This window comes from Euprymna scolopes, chromosome 25 (assembly GCF_053919585.1).
Source record: "Euprymna scolopes isolate OS-2025 chromosome 25, ASM5391958v1, whole genome shotgun sequence".
Taxonomy (NCBI): Eukaryota; Metazoa; Mollusca; class Cephalopoda; order Sepiida; family Sepiolidae; genus Euprymna; species Euprymna scolopes.
Window position 1 is genome coordinate 95,735,339 of NC_136506.1, and position 22,715 is coordinate 95,758,053.

At 33.3% G+C, this 22,715-nt stretch overlaps 2 protein-coding genes across 5 annotated transcripts in view; both read right to left on the minus strand.

Moving 5' to 3' along the window:
• Positions 1-22,715, minus strand: part of LOC145247530 (uncharacterized) — a 204,434-nt gene that overhangs the window by 70,893 nt on the left and 110,826 nt on the right. The window lies entirely within an intron of this gene.
• Positions 1-22,715, minus strand: part of LOC145247135 (uncharacterized) — a 35,830-nt gene that overhangs the window by 11,489 nt on the left and 1,626 nt on the right. Inside the window, exons 2-10 of the mRNA XM_080108779.1 lie at positions 21,552-21,877; positions 20,895-20,942; positions 20,081-20,186; positions 19,674-19,693; positions 18,777-19,151; positions 18,531-18,611; positions 17,405-18,302; positions 16,652-17,143; positions 16,247-16,474 (exon numbers count right to left, since the gene is read on the minus strand). Of these exons, the coding sequence (XP_079964905.1) occupies positions 16,247-16,474; positions 16,652-17,143; positions 17,405-18,302; positions 18,531-18,611; positions 18,777-19,151; positions 19,674-19,693; positions 20,081-20,186; positions 20,895-20,942; positions 21,552-21,877 (2,574 nt within the window). The remainder of the gene's footprint in view (positions 1-16,246; positions 16,475-16,651; positions 17,144-17,404; positions 18,303-18,530; positions 18,612-18,776; positions 19,152-19,673; positions 19,694-20,080; positions 20,187-20,894; positions 20,943-21,551; positions 21,878-22,715) is intronic.

Consider the following 22,715-nt stretch of genomic DNA (forward strand, 5'->3'; position numbering starts at 1 on the left):
CCTCGATGTAATTGTTCCAACTCATGTTTTCTGTGAACGTTAGGCCAAGGAGCTTGAAAGACGTACTCTCAGATAAAGAGTCGTTGGCCATTGCTATAGGTGGTAGAGAAGGTTTCTTGTAATTATTGAATGAAACTAGTTTGGACACATGAATCTAGTTATGTATATTTCTTAGACATGATACAATCTGAAAAGAAATAATTATTTTCAAATTATCAGGTACTTCAGTTATTTACTTCCGACTATATAAATTTTTACCCCCTAGGGGTAAATTTACCCCTGGTTAAGAACCTTTCATTTAGACGATTCATAACTTGAAGATTCGCAGGCTCACAAGTCACTTACAAGACCCCTGTGGATCTAGTTGTAGAGGGGTTACTGAGGTTGGAAGCGTATTTGAGATTAGAGATAGTCATTTTGTAGTTGTGTCTGTGTTTATTGGATATCAGAATGAAGATAAATATTTTTAGCTTTGGTTTTCCATATGACAAAAATTTCCTGTACAGTAAATTCAGAAGAAAATAATTATTCGTGCAAATAGGGGAAACGCTTCAAAAGGGGGACATTTTTTTTTTCAGAGAATTAAAATGCAATGTAAAACGATTTGACTGATAAACCGATAATATAAAGTAAATACTAAAAATATAGAAAAATATATAATAAAATATATAAAAATATATAATAAAATATATAAAAATACATAATAAAATATATAAAAATATATAATAAAATATATAAAAATACATAATAAAATATATAAAAATATATAATAAAATATATAAAAATATATAATAAAATATATAAAAATACATAATAAAATATATAAAAATATATAATAAAATATATAAAAATATATAATAAAATAAATTAAAACTAATTAATTAATATAAAAATATAAAATAAATTAAAACTAATTAATTAATTAGAACTAACTAATTATAAAAATATATAATAAAATAAATTAAAACGCAATGTAAAAAGATTTGACTGATAAACCGATAATATAAAGTAAATACCAAAAATATATAAAAAAATATATAAAAAAATATATAATAAAATATATAAAAATATAAAGTGTTTGTCTGAAAACATGGCGTTTAAAACGGACTGAAAAAAATAATGTCCGTCTGTAAATCTTCTTCTGTACAATTTATGTTGATTTTTATTCCACAGTTTCATCAACACAAGTACAGAAGAATATAATATTGCAAGAATTAGAGAAAAAGAATTGAGTTTTTGGTTTCGTCTTTGAGCTCACAACCCCATCTAAACCTCAACAGAATATGTGAGAGCCAAAATAAAAATAAAAAAATCATGGTCATCATAAAGTGACAGAAAAACAAGAAAGTAAAAGAAAAAACAACTTTTTATCATTTAGCGCTTTAGGTTTTGTATAAAAATAGTATTAAACACATAATCCACAACAACGAAGTCAAAGCCGTATTGGACATAAGAAAATAAGTGATTGCAACTTAAATTAAAAAGACCAACTTATCTGATACTATTCTTTGTGAGATCCAAAACGAACTCAAAAGATAATATCCAAAGTTGACAAAAAAAAGTGTCTACAGCATATTCAAAAGATGGCGTCGACAGCTTGCTAAATTATTACGTCTGAAATTGGCTTAAAAGATAATGTTGTAGAGATTTGTATGTGATAAGATGATTGTTGGATATATCCATTTTGTGATACGGTCACTCCGTCATTATGTCCATCTGACTGGTTTTGCTTGAGATGAACAAAAAAGGATCACCAAATTTCTAGTGAAAAGCACAAACATCTCAACAATTTATATGATTTTATTTAACAGTTTCATCAACGTGGCAATATGGATAATTCCATGTGAAATCATCCACACAATGGCATCCATACTTCTTAGATTTTCTTCAAACTTTCCCCAGCTGTCAGTATCATTACAACTAGACAATCCTGAACATTTACAATATTTATTAGTTCATCTCTACAATTATATAAATGCAACTTTGTCTCTGTCTGCGTGAGTTCGTTCCTTATAGACTCCGAAACAGCTGAACAGATTTTCTTTAAAAATTTACAAAACTTTAGTGTATAAGTCTAGGAGTGATGTTAGTTAAGTTTTGTCTCAGAATATTACCGATAATCGATAATGGAGACGTTATTTTAATTTATCTATCATCAGTAAAGCCATTTTTTCCATGTTGTCACTTACACAATGATAGAACAACGGACCGTGAAAATTCTACTTTGGGTAAGTTGATAGCGTATTTTTTTTTGGGGGGGGGGTTTTGGTTTTTGCATCACGTGGTCTGTAGGTTCAAACTCCGCACATAAATTTCTTAATTTTCTTTTCATTAACTGCAATGAATTTTATAAGACTTGAAAATTTATGTGTTTTTGTTTTGTTTTGTTTTTGTTTTGTTTTTTTTTGCATGATGTGGTCTGTAGGTTAAAACCCTGTACGTCAATTTCTTATGTTTTTTCCCCGTCAATTGGAAAGAAGTTTATATGAAATAATTTTATAAAAGAAGCAATAGGTTCTCTAAAGTGCAATGTAGAATAACATATTTTGCACTAAGTTACCGCATGGAGGCATGTGAAGTTTCCCAGGCGATCTCACAGATTTCGATGACAATAAAAATATAGGCATGTGAAATATTTGTTGATCATCATTCAATCCCAGGCAAAGTCGGGTCTCCCTGCTAGTATATATATATATATATATATATATATATATATATATATATATATATAAATGAAAACCGTAAATTAAAATTTACATGTAAAATTTAATTTTCCACAGAATATCTCAAACAAAGATAATTAATCAATCATTATTCTGCGAGGTTTCAAAGAATGCAAAATTCTTCTCTTAAGAGAAAAAAATATGTCAGCAAATTTATACATATAGCAAAGCTAAAACTTTGCTGGTTTTAGCATTGCATGAAACTGCATTGTATGTCGATGTTATAAAATGAAAAAAAAAATTGTAAATTGTTTATAAAAATGAATAAAAATGAAAAATGAAAATGAAAAACAAAAAACAAACTGAATGAGTTGGATCCAAGTCGGATAGAGCAATTTTCGTAGGGAATTTTAAGAGAGAGAAAGAGAGAGCTTAAATATCTTTTCATTGTTAAAAACGATGCACAAATAAAGATTAACTTATAGTGATAAGTACAGGTTCCATTATGAATCGTTTTATTATAATGCAGGGCTCTATAGACAAAATTATCTTTAGTTGACCTTTGACAACTAAATATTTTCGTTTATTAGCCAAATAGAAAAGTTACTCGCCAAACCCACATGATTTTTAGAATATGATATCTTCGTTCTGTGACGAGTATGTACATCATAAAGATTTTTCTGTATTTTTTAAATAAGTGTAATTCTAAATATACGACAACTTTTATGTTGATACATTCTAATTTTTTCAGATGTATTTTTAAACAGCCTTCATTAAAAAAGATGAGTATATTGTTTTATTAAACTTTTATTGTTTAAATAATTTAACTTTGTTTGTTTTATAAAAAAAAAAAGTTGAAAAAATATTTTCACTTAGTAGTGAGCTTGAGATGATTGTCAGTGAAAGAAACACAAATCACCAGAAGATAAGCGTTTCATTATTTCTAGTCGCCACTCTGAAAAGTCACTCGCAAATGCGACTGTTTCACTCGCAATGTAGAGCCCTGTAATGACACAATAATACCCTTCCTCCACCAAAAACTTTCAAAATAATACGCTATCCAAACTTTAGCACAATAATAGGGAAGTTTGCGATTTAATCGATATAAATTCAGTAAAATGAAAAAAGATGAAATAAAAAAGAAAAGGAATTGAGTCCATTTTTTTTTCGTCTTTTAGCTCACAACCCATTTAAATCACAACAAGAGATGAGTCAGAATATGTGAGATCCAAAACGAACTGAAAAGGTCCAAAGTTGATAAAAAAAAATAATGTCTACAGCGGATTGAAAAGATGGCGTTGAAAATTTGCTAAATTATAACGCCTGAAACTGGCTTAAAGTATAACGTTATAGAGGTTTATATGTGATGAGATGATGTTTTGATGTAGCCATTTTGTAATAGTGTCACTATATTTAGCTGACTAGTCTTAATCGAGATGAAGAAGAAAAGGATCAACAGATTACAGTTAAAAAAAAGACAATTTATGTTATTATTAATTAACACAAGAACATAAATGTTTATGTTATTATTAATCGACACAAGCACATAAGATTTAAATGTTTATGTTATTATTAATCAACACAAGAACATAAGATTTAAATCATGTAATATGTCGCAAATTAACTTAACGTAACAGCTAATATCGACGTACGTAAAACCTTTGCCTTTAACTCGGCTTAACGAGGGATAAAAAGAATAAAAACAATGCAACTTAAAGAAAAATAATTACAATTTTATTGAAGGAAAAAAAAATAAAAGGGAAAAGATTGGGGTTTAAAGTTCAAGTTTACTTGGTAACATAGACTGTTCATGTGAGCTTAATACACACATAAAATTTGCTGCAAAATATAGTCCTATCTTTCTTGCCCAAAGGCAGGATTAACTTTGTCAGAAGAATATAAGTCAGAATAGGAAAAAATAGAGAATAAAAGAACTTGAAAAAGATATTTTGATAGTTTAAAGAACTGAGAGAAATTATATAAATGTTCCTTTTCTTTCTACTGCTGAATTGTCTCCCTTGGACCATATTTTTTTTACACACAACGCATATATATTTTTAATCGGCTCCTCGTTAGGGGTTGTTTTTTTTTTTGTTGTTGCAAACAGGGACTCGGGGCCACTTCCAGACTCCTTGGTGTGCTTCTCATATAGAAGAACAGTAACAGAATTCTGTTTTCTTAGAATACTAAGCGTGTAGAAAACGCTTCGTTCTAGTTCATTGACTTAACAGCTTTTCATTCCGAACATTAGAAGTTTTTTCCTTGTGTTTAAACTTCTCTCAATATTCTCTTGATTTGTAGACTTTTCTGCCTCTATGCACATTTATCTTTTAAGGACTCACACGGTCCTCTTTTCTTGTTTTCACTTGATTTTTAGGACTTATCTCTCCGAGTTCAGCTCAACAGCATAGGTCTGGACCCCTCGAAATCTCAGCTGCAACTAAATTAATTTGGTTTAATTTGCAACCATTTTTGGTGGAAAAATCCCTCGTCCAATCGACGCACAGAAAAACAGTCACGTGTCAGCAGCAACAGCACTTCTAACATCATAGAAGAAAGGGGCTGGGAAGAAGAAGGAAAGAAAAGAAGAAGAAAGAAAGTCTAAAATAAATTCTGACAAATAGCCATATATCCCTCCCTATATATATAAAATGAACTCATTTCTCCCCTCTGATTTTGACCTTAATAAAATTAAAAATCAAGACATTTCATGCAAATGTAATATGCACACACTGCAGCACAATATCTGAGGTGTGTTATAGGCACATTACTTCTCCACTTCCTCGATAATCGTAGATTCCTATATTTTTTCTGGTGAGAGTTCACGGCCAAAATCGGTTAAAGTCAATGAAAGTAGTAAAATCTTTTCTCTCTAATAAATTCCTCCTTCCCCCGCCACCATTTACACCGTTGCGGATCGTTCACAAGGGACAGTTATGAAGAAACACCGGTTGCTTAAAAAACTAGAATGAAATTTTCCTTTTAGTTCACTGCTTTCTACTGGGTGAAACGCATCATGAACTTAACCAATTCGAAGGGTTATTTATGCCATTTTTTTTCGCTTTTCGCTGTGTTTTTTGTTTTGTTTTTACCGAACACGTTCATCATTTTTTTCCCTAATTTGTGCTTTTTGTTTTTCGGATTTCTTTATTAAAGAAGTTTTACGTTTGTTCGCTGGGTTTTTTTTGTTTTGTTTTGTTTTTTTCGGTTTTGGTTTGCCGATTTTTGAATTAAGTTTAACATCATTTTTTTTTTTTTAAATATTTAAAGGTTTATTACTTCGCTTATTTTTTACTTTACCCCCCCCTTTTCACACACACCTACAAACAACCGGGTAACCCCGCTAGTTGTATATACTATGAAAACTTGTTATCTCCCTTGCTTGTCATATTTACATAGGAATATAAGACAGTTTGGTTCAGTCGACATTTATTAGACAAAAGAAATTGATTTCAGATTTTTAGTCTCTTCCCAAGTGATGGCGATAGGTAAAGAAGACGATATGTCATCTTGTCGCAGCGACCTCTCTTGAGAAAATGTTAATAAAGGGTGCAAAATAAGGCAGGGCAGAAATGTCGAAAGTGCAATGTACTCCAATGTATTTCTACATAAGTCTGTTAATGCCTATGTTAACCAACCGAACCTCCTACCAATATTGTATTGTAACATGACCGTTACTTTTTAATTATGTCACTACAGTTCAAACCTCTCAGACCCGCACGCTGTCTGGCACCGCCACAAAGGAAAAAACAAACAAATAAAAAAAAGGAAATAAATAAAAAACCAATACAGCATTTTTTTTAAGTGCAAATGAAATCCATTTATTTGTGGTTCTTCTAAAACAACACATTTCATTATATTTCCGAAGTCTTTTTGTACACACATGTGCTTTTTAAAAGTCCTTGTTGCTGCCACTTCATGCTGGCTAGTGCCAGCGCTTTCTCGCCCTTAACTTTACACGTCCCTTTTGCCCGGTACACAACTTGCTTCTTTTCTTGTCCATGTGGTGTATTTTTCTCTCCTTTTCTTGTGATGCAAGCTCGTGCACACTTGCTAATTTGCATACGTTCTTTAACAGCTGCTGCTGCTGCTGCTAATATTTTCATTAATCAGTTATCCTTTGGATGCTGTTAATTTTATTTCACACGCCCATATGCACTGTTACAATATTTCGGCTGTGTTTAAAATGTCTTTATTCTTAGTAACGGTTATGGATGGTTGGTGTTAGGAGGAAGATATACATACGGATATTCAACGGGTTTGGTTCTTCTCTACCCAATGGTCAACCAACTGATATCCTTTTCGGTCGTTATTATATAAGCATTTGTTACCACTTGAAATGCTCCATTTTCGATGGTATTGTCCTGTAACCACACCCCAAGGGCGTTTAATCTAGCCTTCATGATTCACTGGACTAACTGACTTTAATAACACCTGCATAACCTTTTCCTTCCACACTTTTAAATTTTTTTTCTGACAATTTCAAGTGTGTTTCTTTGACATGCAGATGATTGTCAAAATTTATAAATTTTATTTAAATGACCTTTTGGTATATTTGATAATTATCATTGTTGTACAGGTACAAGCTAGATGAGTGTTTCTTGTGAGAGTTTGGTGAGGAAGGACCATAGATTGAAGCTCAGTCGAGCACTTGCCATGAAAATAACGATAAAGCAGAGACAAACTGTTTGAAGGTCTAGTTATGTCTGGATGCACTTGAAGGACTAGTTTTCTAGCTGTTTTTAAATGGCCAGTTGTGCTTGACGGTGTGGTCAGGGCTAGTGGTACCAGGAGGCCTTGGGGATGTGCGTATCGATATGAGCAATTTATGTGAAGTGATTTTTTAAGGATCATGGGGCGTGTAGTTTGATATGCACTGATTAGCATATCACTGAATTGCCCTAAAAAGGCATTATACAAAGTCCGAAGGCGAGAGAAAAGGGGTTGAATAATTTGTATGAAAGATACAAGATGTAGTAAAAAAACCTGTGCGTCTGCCGGCAATTATTTTTGTTTCTAAATAGATTACAGCTTCTCAATATTATTTTACATACTTGTTTATAATCGTGTTACATCCAAACAACGTAGTCGCTTGCTCTATCAGTTAAATGATTAAGCCAGGACACGTATGCATATTGACGACTCATATGCAAAGTTATTCTCAAGTCAGCATTTAAGCTGTGCTATGAGCATGAAGGCATCGAATGAATCGAAGGTAAAGAAAGAGAGGAAAAATGAAAAGACGTATGGCGATTTGGAAGGTGTGCCTGAAAAGCACGAAAGTCTCCTTTTCAAACCCCTTCGAAAACAAGCCGACCGACCTGTGAGTTCTACAGAGAATTACTGCAACACAACAGCCGATGAAAACTAAAAACAAAACAATTGCTATCTGACCAGGAAATGGAAAGAAAGAAGGAACATATTGAGTCGTGTTGTAAATATGTGTTGGCGACTTGCGTGTGAAACTAAACAAAATAAATAACTTATTCTTTCACCTAAAAAGTTTGTGTTGAAGTTTTCCTTTCTTTCTGAGTACAACGTTTAGTCCATTTTAAGACAAATAACGCTACAGTGGCACTCACTGTCCATTTATGAATTCCTTTTCATAGATCATAAGTACCATACAAAATATTATTAATTTTATTTATTTATTTGGCAGTCACCACGTATCAAGGCCCGAAGGCCACTTGAGGATAAGGGTCAATGAATGTACGGTGGTAGTATAGTAATCGTTAATGGTGTAAAAATGGATAGAATTTGATTATTTATAGGAACAGCTGAACAAAAATTTGTTTACATTGGATTTGAAGGCTGCTATGCTGTATTCAAAATAGAAAACAGACAACATTTTTGTAATCGTTAGCCAAATGATAAGACAGAAGATAGTTTGAACAGAATAATAATAAAAATTATTAGAAATTGTGGGGAAAACATGGTCAACAAAATGTCAAAAGAAAAGGCCTAACATTTATAATATTTTTAAAACAATGTTTTTGCCGATATATTTTGTCTTTGATTTGGTTATATGAAACGAATAGAATCCATTTGTTTTTTTAAATAGATTTCGGTTACTTACATGGTAGTATATTAAATTCGATTTATGAAACTGATAACTGACAACAGTGACCTCAGATGAAATCGAAGAAAACATTCATGGGATTCATTAGATTATGTGAAAAATATAACAATGTTGGAACTTTCTGGAATATTCTGCTATCATATCTACTCCTGCAACGCACAAAGAATCGGTACATATACAGTAACGCTTTGAGATACGAATGCACTAAAATACGACTTTTTTGAAATACGACGATAAATTGTATACGACGACTCTCTCTCTCTCTCTCTCTCTCTCTCTCTCTCTCTCTCTCTCTCTCTCTCTCTCTCGTCTTTGGCTGTTTATTTCCTAGCTTTACAGACATTTCTTAAGTTCTCATCGGCTTATTATTTTCACATAGACTTGTGTTATATTTTAATCGATTTTCATTGGTTGAAAATTGTTATGGTGAGATACGTAATCACCACCGGAACATTTTAAATAAGGAACCGTGTCACCGGTCACCCGGATATACGAGGAGAGACTCTGCCTTGACTAAACACGATAAACACCACAAATTGTCAAGGAGGAAGGAAAGACCCATGAACTGACCTGACCTCAGCCAAATAAGTGCAAAGAGAACTGGGACCTTGGGGAGGCTTATTATTGCCACTCAAATCCCAGAAAAGACCAATAGCTGCTGCCAACGAGAAATCAATGGCAAGCAGCTGTTGCGATAATGCAAATTTATTTGCAAATGTTATTGAAAGAGGTGGAGAGTACTGGAAACCTGGGGAGATTTGTTGTCACTCAGTTCCAGGGAACACCACAGGCTGTTTTCAGGGAAAGATCTCTGAAGACTTGTGTGAAAGCTCCTTGTGAGCCAATAATAATAGTAATAATCTATATATCTATAAAAACAGAGATGTGTGTGCCACAGACGATTTCTGATTGGTTAATCCAATAATCACATCTCCTAAAAAACTATGGTTCCTACGCTCTTACCTTTACCATAAAATATTATGGCTTTATTTATTGTCCATCTTGGAAGGGTTTAATTTTTTCATAACTTGTTATTTACAAATTAAAAAAATACGAAACTTACACAATCTAACAATCCAACCTACGACATCACGTCCGCACACACGAAAACAAACGCTGGAAAGATTATTAGTAGTAGTACTACTACCCAGCACGCGCGCACACACGCACACACGTTCACAAGGTATTCCTCTTAAAAACATGTTCTTTTGAAGAGACGATTTTTTTAAGCTGTTGACACACAGGTTTTAAAAATCTAGCAAAAATTAATTTTCCTGAAATTTTTCAATATTTAAAAATAAATTATGCCGGCTGATAAAATTTTAAAACTTTTTTTAAAGCTAGAAAGATATATATATATATATATATATATATATATATATATATATATATATATATATGAAACTAAACTAAAAAAAAAACGCGCGTTCACTCGATAAATTCGAAAAAGTTGTCATAAAACAAATATATAACAAATAAATGTTATCAAAGGCAAGATAAATTACTTTCTACCAAACTGGATTTATTTTTCGTGTTTTATTCAATGTAACATATTTATTCAGCTCGAAAAACGGGTTTGTATTACTGTACACATAGATTCGAAAAAGTTGTCAAAAAACAAATATATAACAAATAAATGTTATCAAAGGCAAAATCAGTTACTTTTCTACCAAACTGGATATATTTTTCGTGTTTTTATTCAATGTAACATGTTTATTCAGCTCGACAAACATACATTGTTTACCGATGTATTGGAAAATTCAAAATCGCGTCTGACTCTCTTTAACACGTACACACAACACGAAAACAATGTTTTGAAAATCTAGCAAAAATTAATTTTCCTGAAATTGTTCAATATTTAAAAATAAATTATGCCGGCTGATAAAATTTTAAAACTTTTTTTTAAAGCTAGAAAGATAAAATTTAAAAATACTTATTTTTATATATATATATACATATATATATATATATATATATATATATATATATATATATATATATATATATATATGAAACTAAACTAAAAAAAAAAAACGCGCGTTCACTCGTGGTCTTTTCATTTCGGGTTTGTATTACTATACACATAGATTCGAAAAAATTGTCAAAAAAACAAATATATAACAAATAAATGTTATCAAAGGCAAGATAAGTTACTTTTCTACCAAACTGGATATATTTTTCGTGTTTTTATTCAATGTAACATATTTATTCAGCTCGAAAAACGGGTTTGTATTACTGTACACATAGATTCGAAAAAGTTGATAAGATACGAAACAATATGCATAATATAAACACAGCACGAAAACAAACTATAATTTCCAGCACACGTGCACACACGCACACACACTCACGTCCACTACCGTCCTTGGCTACGTCACGTTGTTATGGCAACCAAGCCCGCTGACTAACACACGCTAAATACACAGTAAATTTGATTTTCTTCATTTCTACGCAAATATTACGCAAATATAAATCATATAGAATATCTGTATGAATATAATTACACGTAATAGTTAAATAAAGATGATCATCGTATAAGAGAACCGAAAAAAAAAACTAACAGGGAATTAATTAAAAACGATAAAAAATATGCACATTAGCTAGATCTTTTGTAGATGAATGCAATTCCACGACTCATAAATAACAAAGTTGTATTTTCTTTTTAAATAAACAGAAAAAAGGGGTGTTGATAAGACTATCAATACACACAAAAAAATATAGATTTATTTTTGGGTAAAGTTCCCCCGGGTTTTCCTTTCACTTCAGTAAATAATGGTCTTTTGTTATATATATGGCGTACTATTATCCTTATATATATGATGTTTATGTTTATATATATATATATATATATAAGTGATAGTGTCTGTGTGTGTCTGTGCGTCTGTGTGCATTTCCCTACGCTAAAACTCTGTCAATTTTAAACCTAGAGATTCGAAATTTGATATACAGGGTACTGAGATTTGGGAAAATCGATGTGATAGGTTTTCGACAGAAATTTGGCGATTAAGTGGTCAATATTTAACGATTTGACCTTTGAGAACTCTACCAAACTCCTCCTAGAATTTTGGGTCTAAACACGTGGTATTTTAGATATAGATTCCTTGGACATGGATCTAACTTATTAACTTTACTTGATCCCTAAACAATAAATGTTAAGAGGTCATAATAGGGGTCAAAGTTTTAAAAAATTGACCTTTTTTTTTCTCTCAGCATACACCTCAAAACACCTGGGCAACGCCGGGCACCGATTGCTAGTAATAATAATAATAATAATAATAATAATAATAATAATAATAATAATAATCACTAGAAACAATCCCGCAAAACTTTGAAAAAAGTATGGGAGAGATTTGAATCTGAGGGATGGTTGAAAATATACAACGGATAACAATAATTCCCTTGAAAAATATTAATTTTCTATTTCTCTTAAACAGGTATTAATTTATAACGTGTAACATACAGAGTAATACCTTAAGATACATTTTTTTTGATACAACGATACATTGTATCTATATGTATGTCCTAAGATACAACCATATTTTAAAGAGGATTTCAAAAATCGCGCGACGCCAAAAAATTAAAAATGAAAAGCAAAAAAAAAAAAAAAAAAAAAAAGAATGCAAAGTAAGAAAAAGTCTATGCATGTGTATCATGGGATAAGCTACGCTGACACAGACCTCTCTCCTTTGCCTCCTTTTAACTCACATTCGTTAGCCGCTCATCCCTATTTCCATGGTCAATTGTTTACAATTTTATTCTCTATTGTTTTTTATTTATATTTTCAGCTACATTGACTTAAATATTATAGTAAATAATACCTAATTTACCTGGGTGTAGCTGCCGGAGGTGAGGATGTTCTTCCAATAGCCAAGAAGAACAATAGCTTTGTGATTATTTATACTAATAGAGTAAGGTAATTGTTATAAAAACCTTCCTCCTTTGTGAAGAGTAACTTCATTCTTTTTTTTTATATATATATTACTGTGGTTACAAGACCTGAGAAGAAGGTCGCGAAGAAGATTGTATTTTTTTCGCAACCTCACTTCAGTTTAGCTACTCTCAGTTATAGGATTTTTTTTTTCAACAATATTAAGCATTTAGTAAGTTCATTCAACGTTTAATTTTGTATAATCTTGCCACTTTTTATTAACCATATCATGTGTGTGTGTGTGTGTGTGTGTGTGTGTGTGTGTGTGTGTGTGTGTGTGTGTGTGTGTGTGTGTGTGTGCATGCGTAGTAGCCTTGCTTCTTTTCCCTCCTCTTTGCATGCATCCTTTACGTTAGCAATCGACTAGTTTTTTTGTTCTGCATTAAATAAAACGGATATTTTCACCAGTAATTTAATAAACAAAAAATACCATAAAATATTGTTGTTGGCTTTTTTAAATGTTAATATTCAAATTCATATTTGATATTTCAAACAAGTGCCATCTTGTCCATTTATTTTTTACTTACATTCTATAAAAATGAAGGAAGTTTAATTTAAAATTTTAAATCCGGGGAGGGGACATTTACTCATACCTTATATTTTTTAAAAAGGATACCTTCACTTACTAATAATAATGGTATTATTTAGAAAGCTATTCTTAGCATGAGAAAAGGGTCCTTGCTAACTATTTATTTATTGTATATCAACTTTCGTGTCATTTCTTTAGTATTTATCTTTCTTTGGTGATTGTTGAGTGTAATTTGACCATAATTTTTGAGCTTGTTTGTGTGGATTTCTTACACATGGAAAAGATTAATTTTGTTTCTTTTAATGCTAATAGGAAGAATAATTTTGGTATGAGCTTCTTTCAAAATACGACGGAGGTCATGGAATGAATAAAATTTATATCACAAGATAATATTATATATATATATATATATATATATATATATATATATATATATATATATATATATATATATATATATATATACTAGCAGTTCGGCCCAACTTTGCTCGGGCCCTGTGTACTGTTCATAATTTTATGTGCATATATATATTAAAATATTTGACACATGTCCAGGTAACCTACATTAAAAATTTCAAATATTTAGACCAAAATTAGTAGAGGAGTTTGGTAGAGTCTGCTAAGGTCAACTCTTTTAACTTTGACCTCTTGGCAGCCAAATTTTCGCCTAAAATCTGATTAAAGCGCTTGCTGCATTGCTGAATGCCTTTTATGTAAAATTTCAAATGTTTAGACCCAAAATTTGCTGAATAGTTTACTAGAGATCACAAAGATCAAATCTTTTGAACTTTGACCAGTTGGTAGCCAAATTTTCGGCCAAAAACCGATTAAAAAGCTTGCCCAATGTCTGAATACACTTTATGCAAAATTTCAAATATTTAGACGAAAAATTGGCTGAGACGTCAAGTTTAAAAAAAAAATGACCCCAAGTTTGACCCCTTAACATTTATTGTTTTCGACTCAAATCAAGTTAAAAAGTTCTATCTATGTCCATGGAACCTACATCTAAAATTGCCAGTGTTAAGACCTAAAATTTGCAGAGGAGTTAGGTAGAGTTTTCAAAGGTCAAATCGTTGAACTTTGACTCCTTGACCGCAAAATTTCTGGCCGAAAATCGATTAAAAAGATTTTCCCAAAACTCAGTACCCCTTATCTTAAATCTCGAGTCTGTAGACCGAAATTAGACAGAATAATTTGGTAGGGAAATGTACACAGACAGACATACAGACAAACAATTTCACCATTATATATATATATATATATATATATATATATATATATATATATATATATATATATACTAGCAGTTCAACCCGGCTTTGCTTGGGCCCTGTGTACTGTTCATAACGTTATGTGCATATTTATATATTAAAAAGTGTTAATATGTATGGTAATGCCTTTATATAAGAGGCTTCCTTAACTACCGTAGAGAAAAGTTGGTAGAGACTGCAGACGTCAATATTTTTTTAATTTGACCCCAATTTTGACCCCTTAACATTTATTTTTGGAGCCCAAACCAATTATAAAGTTAGATCCATGTCCAAGTAATCTATATGTAAAATTTTAAGTGTGTAGACCCAAAATTGGCGGAGGAGTTTGCTAGTGTTCTCCAAAATCAAATTGTTGAACTTTGACCCCTTAACAGTCAAATTTCTGACTGAAAACCGATTTAAAACATTTTTCCAAATCTCCAAACCGTTTATGTCAAATCTCGAGTTTGTAGACCGAAAATTGACAGAGTAATTTGGTAGGGAAGTGCACATAGACACATAGACACACACACACAGAAACTTTTACTTTTATAGATATACTAGCATTTTAGCCCGGCGTTACCCAGGTGTTTGGAGGTGTATGTTTAGCAAACAAAACAAAGCGGTCAATTTTTTAAACTTTGACCCCTATTATGACCCCTTAACATACATTTATTGTTTTGGACTCAAATCAAGTTATTAATGTTATGAGAACAGGCCCCCTGTTCTTGTAAGTAAGTAAAAATGAGATAGGATAGTCCGAGAATTCGAACCTGGGAAGCTAGGTTTGGAATTAAGATTCAGGAGAATTCCGATTATTAGATTTAAAATAAATAGCAGATATGTTTGTTGAAAAGGAATTCATTGTTTAAAAATGTTGTTGGAAAAGGAATTTGAAAGCGAACAATAGAACATATTGAAAAATAGGTTAGTCGAAAAAATAGGTTAGAGAATTCTTGTTGGAGATATGTGTGAACAGGCAGGTGAGTCCAGATTCACGTTGTTGGCCATGCAATGACGTCATGGCTAAGAGAGGAGTTCTAAATATAGTTGGAGTTTTAGTGAGTCGACAGAGTCAAGACAGGGTTGAGAGAGGGTCGGACAGACAGAGCTGACATTGGTCAGAAGGAATCCACCTTTGGAGGCGAAAGGTTAGAAGTTGAAATCGTGTAGGACTTTGAATTGTATTACATGTCTCTTTTTATATATACCTCGTCTATCTCTCCAATACACAACTCATATAAAATAAAATCTCAACTATATAATATAACTCTTATGCAACATTAAGTTAGATCCATGTCCAAGGAACCTATATCTAAAATTTCAAGTGTTTAGACCCAAAATTGTCAAAGGAGTTTGGTAGAGTTCTCAAAGGTCAAATCGTTGAAGTTTGACCCCATAATAGCCAATTTTCTGGCCGAAAACCGATTACAAAGATTTGCCCAAATCTCCATACCCTGTATATAAAATTTCGAGTCTGTAGACTTAAAATTGACAGAGTTATTGCATAGGGAAATGTACACACACAGACACATACACACACAGACACGTTCACTTTTATAGATAGATAGGTAGATATACTGTGACTGCGTTTGCGTGTGTTAAAGTTTGTTAATGTGTGTCAATATGTCCGTCTATTAATTACAAAACTTAATGACTGACAATCTCGTAACCAATAGTGTTCTGTTATGGATAGGATCACAAAAACAATATATCACACTGAGAAGATAGTATTAGAATTATGTAATAATTGAAAAGTAGAACTGCAACAAATATTCACATTGACAAATGTATTACCTTGTGTGGTAAATGTTTCAGTAAAAGTGATGGAAGTTTCAGCAATGCTAATGCTTGTTTCTATAGTATTTGTTGTACTTTCTGGAATATTACCACTCGATTCTATAGCACTAGATATCCTTTGTAGAACAGTTGCAGTTGTTTCAATAGCATTAGTTGTAGTTTTTGAAATAGTTGTACTCATTTGTATAGTATTAGTTGTACCTTCTGTAATATTACCAATCGATTCTAAAGAATTAGTTGTATTTTCTTTAATTGTTGTATTTGTTTCTAAAGAACTAGTTTTAGTTTCAGGAATAGTTGTGTGTTTTTTTATAGGACTAGGTGATGTTTCAGGGATAGTTGTAGTTGTTTCTATCGAACTAGTTGTAGTTTCAGGAATAGTTGTGTGTTTTTTTATAGGACTAGGTGATGTTTCAGGGATAGTTGTAGTTGTTTCTTTCGGACTAGTTGTAGTTTCATGTATAGTTATAGTTTTTTCTATCGGAATAGTTGTAGTTTCAGGGATAGTTGTAGCTGTTTCTATTGGAGTAGTTGTAGTTTCAGGAAAATTTGCAGTTGTTTTTATAAAACTAGCTGTGGTTTCAGGGATAGTTGTGGTTGTTTCTATCAGACTAGCTGTAGTTTCCGGGATATTTGTAGTTGTTTCTATCAGACTAGGTGTAGATTCAAGGAAAGTTGTAGTTGTTTCTATCGTAGATGTAGTTGCAGGGTTATTTGTGCTTTTTTCAATTGGAGTGGTTGTAGTTTTAGGGAAAGTTGTGGTTATTTCTATCAGACTAGTTGTAGTTTCAGGTATAGTTCTAGTTGTTTCTATTGAGGTAGTTGTAGTTTCAGGACTATTTGCAGTTGTTTTTATCGGACTAGGTGTAGTTGCAGGGAAAGTTGTAGTTGTTTCTATTGGGGAAGGTGTAGTTTCAGGGATAGTTTTGGTTGTTTCTGTCGGACTACTCGTAGTTTCAGCGAAATTTGTAGTTGTTTCTACTGGAGGTGTTGTAGTTTCCGGGATACATGTAGTTGTTTCTATAGGACTAGTTGTAGTTTCCGGGATATTTGTAGTTGTTTCTATTGAAGGTGTTGTAGTTTTCGGGATATTTGCCGTTGTTTCTATAGGACTAGTTGTAGTTTCAGGGAGAGTTGTAGTTGTTTCTATTAGACTAGGTGTAGTTGCAAGGATATTTGTAGTTGTTTCTATCAGACTAGTTGTAGTTTCAGGGAAAGTTTTAATGGTTTCTATTGGAGTATTTGTTGTTTCAGGAATATTTGTAGTTGTTTTTATCGGACTAGCTGCAGGTTCAGGGAAAGTTGTAGTTGTTTCTATTGGAGTAGTTGTAGTTTCCCAGATAGTTGTAGTTGTTTCTATAGGACAAGTGGTAGTTTCAGGGAAAGTTGTGGTTCTTTCTATTGGAGTAGTTGTAAGTTCAGGAATATTTGCAGTTGATTTCATCGGACTAGCTGTAGTTTCAGGCATGGTTGTAGTTGTTTCTATGCGACTAGGTGTAGTTGTAGGGAAAGTTAGAGTTGTTTCTATTGGGGTAAGTGTAGTTTCAGGGATAGTTGGGGTTGTTTCTATCGGAGTACTTGTAGTTTCTGGGAAAGTTGTAATTTTTTCTATTGGAGTAGTTGTAAGTCCAGAAATATTTGCAGTTGATTTCATCGGACTAGCTGTAGTTTCCGGGACAGTTGTAGTTGTTTCTATCGGACTAGGTGTAGATTCAAGGAAAGTTGTAGTTGTTTCTATCGTACTAGGTGTAGTTCTAGTTGTTTCTATTGGAGTAGGTGTAGTTTCAGGACTATTTGCAGTTGATGTTATCGGACTATGTTTAGTTGCAGGGAAAGTTGTAGTTGTTTCTATTAGGGTAGGAGTAGTTTCCAGGATAGTTTGGGTTGTCTCTGTCAGACTACTTGTAGTTTCAGAGAAAGTTGCAGTTGTTTCTATTGGAGGTGTTGTAGTTTCTGGGATATTTGTAGTTGTTTCTATAGGACTAGTTGTAGTTTCAGGGACAGTTGTAGTTGCTTCTATTGGAGGTGTTGTAGTTTCCGGGACATTTGTAGTTGTTTCTATAGGACTAGTTGTAGTTTCAGGGAGAGTTGTAGTTGTTTCTATTGGAGGTGTTGTAGTTTCCGGGATATTTGTAGTTGTTTCTATAGGACTAGTTGTAGTTTCAGGGAGAGTTGTAGTTGTTTCTATTGGAGGTGTTGTAGTTTCCGGGATATTTGTAGTTGTTTCTATAGGACTAGTGGTACTTGCAGGGACAGTTGTAGTTGTTTCTATTGGAGATGTTGTAGTTTCCGGGATATTTGTAGTTGTTTCTATAGGACTAGTTGTAGTTTCAGGGAGAGTTGTAGTTGTTTCTATTGAAGGTGTTGTAGTTTCCGGGATATTTGAAGGTGTTTCTATAGGACTAGTTGTTGTTTCAGGGAGAGTTTTAGTTCTTTCTATTGGAGGTGTTGTAGTTTCCGGGATAGTTGTAGTTGTTTCTATAGGACTAGTCGTAGTTTCAGGGAGAGTCGTAGTTGTTTCTAATGGAGGTGTTGTAGTTTCTGGGGTATTTGTAGTTGTTTCTGTAGGACTAGTTGTACTTTCAGGGAGAGTTGTAGTTGTTTCTATTGAAGGTGTTGTAGTTTCCGGGATATTTGTAGTGGTTTCTATAGGACTTGTTGTAGTTTCAGGCAGAGTTGTAATTGTTTCTATTGGAGGTGTTGTAGTTTCCGGGATATTTGTAGTTGTTTCTATATGACTAGTTGTAGTTTCAGGGAGAGTTGTAGTTGTTTCTATTGGAGGTGTTGTAGTTTCCGGGATATTTGTAGTTGTTTCTATAGGACTAGTTGTAGTTTCAGGGAGATGTGTAGTTGTTTCTATTGGAGTTGTTGTAGTTTCCGGGATATTTGTAGTTGTTTCTATAGGACTAGTTGTAGTTTCAGTGAGAGTTGTAGTTGTTTCTATTGGAGGAGTTGTAGTTTCCGGGATACGTGTAGTTGTTTCTATAGGACTAGTTGTAGTTTCAGGGAGAGTTGTAGTTGTTTCTATTGGAGGTGTTGTAGTTTCCGGGATATTTGTAGTTGTTTCTATAGGACTAGTTGTAGTTTCAGCGAAGGTTGTAGTTGTTTCTATCGGAGGTGTTGTAGTTTCCGGGATATTTGTAGTTGTTTCTATAGGACTAGTTGTAATTGTAGGAAGAGTTGTAGTTGTTTCTTTTGGAGGTGTTGTAGTTTCCGGGATATTTGTAGTTGTTTCTATAGGACTAGTTGTAATTGCAGGGAGAGTTGTAGTTGTTTCTATTGGAGGTGTTTTAGTTTCCGTGATATGTGTAGTTGTTTCTATAGGACTACTTGTAATTGCAGAGAGAGTTGTAGTTGTTTCTATTGGAGGTGTTGTAGTTTCCGGGATATTTGTAGTTGTTTCTATAGGACTAGTGGTACTTGCAGGGACAGTTGTAGTTGTTTCTATTGGAGATGTTGTAGTTTCCGGGATATTTGTAGTTGTTTCTATAGGACTAGTTGTAGTTTCAGGGAGAGTTGTAGTTGTTTCTATTGAAGGTGTTGTAGTTTCCGGGATATTTGAAGGTGTTTCTATAGGACTAGTTGTTGTTTCAGGGAGAGTTTTAGTTCTTTCTATTGGAGGTGTTGTAGTTTCCGGGATAGTTGTAGTTGTTTCTATAGGACTAGTCGTAGTTTCAGGGAGAGTCGTAGTTGTTTCTAATGGAGGTGTTGTAGTTTCTGGGGTATTTGTAGTTGTTTCTGTAGGACTAGTTGTACTTTCAGGGAGAGTTGTAGTTGTTTCTATTGAAGGTGTTGTAGTTTCCGGGATATTTGTAGTTGTTTCTATAGGACTTGTTGTAGTTTCAGGCAGAGTTGTAATTGTTTCTATTGGAGGTGTTGTAGTTTCCGGAATATTTGTAGTTGTTTCTATAGGACTAGTTGTAGTTTCAGGGAGAGTTGTAGTTGTTTCTATTGGAGGTGTTGTAGTTTCCGGGATATTTGTAGTTGTTTCTATAGGACTAGTTGTAGTTTCAGGGAGAGTTGTAGTTGTTTCTATTGGAGGTGTTGTAGTTTCCGGGATATTTGTAGTTGTTTCTATAGGAATAGTTGTAGTTTCAGGGAGAGTATTAGTTGTTTCTATTTGAGGTGTTGTAATTTCCGGGATATTTGCAGTTGTTTCTATAGGACTAGTTGTTGTTTCAGGGAGAGTTGTAGTTGTTTCTATTGGAGGTGCTGTAGTTTCCGGGATATTTGTAGTTGTTTCTATAGGACTAGTTGTAGTTTCAGCGAAAGTTGTAGTTGTTTCTATCGGAGGTGTTGTAGTTTCCGGGATATTTGTAGTTGTTTCTATAGGACTAGTTGTAATTGTAGGAAGAGTTGTAGTTGTTTCTTTTAGAGGTGTTGTAGTTTCCGGGATATTTGTAGTTGTTTCTATAGGACTAGTTGTAATTGCAGGGAGAGTTGTAGTTGTTTCTATTGGAGGTGTTGTAGTTTCCGGGATATTTGTAATTGTTTTTGAAGGACTAGTTGTAGTTTCAGGGAGAGTTGTAGTTGTTTCTATTGGATGTGTCGTAGTTTCCGGGATATTTGTAGCTGTTTCTATAGGACTAGTTGTAGTTTCAGGGAGAGTTGTAGTTGTTTCTATTGGAGGTGTTGTAGTTTCCGGGATATTTGTAGTTGTTTCTATAGGACTAGTTGTAGTTTCAGGGAGAGTTGTAGTTGTTTCTATTGGAGGTGTTGTAGTTTCCGGACTATTTGTAGTTGTTTCTATAGGACTAGTAGTAGTTTCAGTGAGAGTTGTAGTTGTTTCTATTGGAGGAGTTGTAGTTTCCGGGATACGTGTAGTTGTTTCTATAGGACTAGTTGTAGTTTCAGGGAGAGTTGTAGTTGTTTCTATTGGAGGTGCTGTAGTTTCCGGGATATTTGTAGTTGTTTCTATAGGACTAGTTGTAGTTTCAGCGAAAGTTGTAGTTGTTTCTATCGGAGGTGTTGTAGTTTCCGGGATATTTGTAGTTGTTTCTATAGGACTAGTTGTAATTGTAGGAAGAGTTGTAGTTGTTTCTTTTAGAGGTGTTGTAATTTCCGGGATATTTGTAGTTGTTTCTATAGGACTAGTTGTAATTGCAGGGAGAGTTGTAGTTGTTTCTATTGGAGGTGTTTTAGTTTCCGGGATATTTGTAGTTGTTTCTATAGGACTTGTTGTAGTTTCAGGCAGAGTTGTAATTGTTTCTATTGGACGTGTTGTAATTTCTGGGATATTTGTAGTTGTTTCTATAGGACTAGTTGTAGTTTCAGGGAGAGTTGTAGTTGTTTCTATTGGAGGTGTTGTAGTTTCCGGGATATTTGTACTTGTTGCTATAGGACTAGTTGTAGTTTCAGGGAGAGGTGTAGTTGTTTCTATTGGACTAGTTGTAGTTTCAGGGAGAGTTGTAGTTGTTTCTATTGAAGGTGTTGTAGTTTCCGGGATATTTGTAGTTGTTTCTATAGGACTAGTTGTAATTGCAATGAGAGTTGTAGTTGTTTCTATAGCACTAGTTGTAGTTTCAGGGAGAGTTGCAGTTGTTTCTATTTGAGGTGTTGTAGTTTCGGGAATATTTTTAGTTGTTTCTATAGGACTAGTTGTAATTGCAATGAGAGTTGTAGTTGTTTCTATTGGAGGTGTTGTAGTTTCCGGGATATTTGTAGTTGTTTCTATAGTACTAGTTGTAGGTTCAGGGAGAGTTGTAGTTGTTTCTTTTGGAGGTGTTGTAGTTTCCGGGATATTTGTAGTTGTTTCTATAGGACTAGTTGTAGTTTCAGGGAGAGTTCTAGTTGTTTCTGTTGGAGGTGTTGTAGTTTCCGGGATATTTGTAGTTGTTTCTATAGGACTAGTTGTAGTTTCAGGGAGAGTTGTAGTTGTTTCTATTGGAGGTGTTGTAATTTCCGGTATATTTGTAGTTGTTTCTATAGGACTAGTTGTAATTGCCGGAAGAGTTGTAGTTGTTTCTTTTGGAGGTGTTGTAGTTTCCGGGATATTTGTAGTTGTTTCTATAGGACTAGTTGTAATTGCAGGGAGAGTTGTAGTTGTTTCTATCGGAGGTGTTGTAGTTTCCGGGATATTTGTAGTTGTTTCTATAGGACTAGTTGTAATTGCAGGGAGAGTTGTAGTTGTTTCTATTGGAGGCGTTGTAGTTTCCGGGATATTTGTAATTGTTTTTGAAGGACTAGTTGTAGTTTCAGGGAGAGTTGTAGTTGTTTCTATTGAAGGTGTTGTAGTTTCCGGGATGTTTGTAGTTGTTTCTATAGGACTAGTTGTAGTTTCAGGGTGAGTTGTAGTTGTTTCTATTGGAGGTGTTGGAGTTTCCGGGATATTTGTAGTTGTTTCTATAGGACTAGTTGTTGTTTCAGGGAGAGTTGTAGTTGTTTCTATTTGAGGTGTTGTAGTTTCCGGGATATTTGTAGCTGTTTCTATAGGACTAGTTGTAGTTTCAGGGAGAGTTGTAGTTGC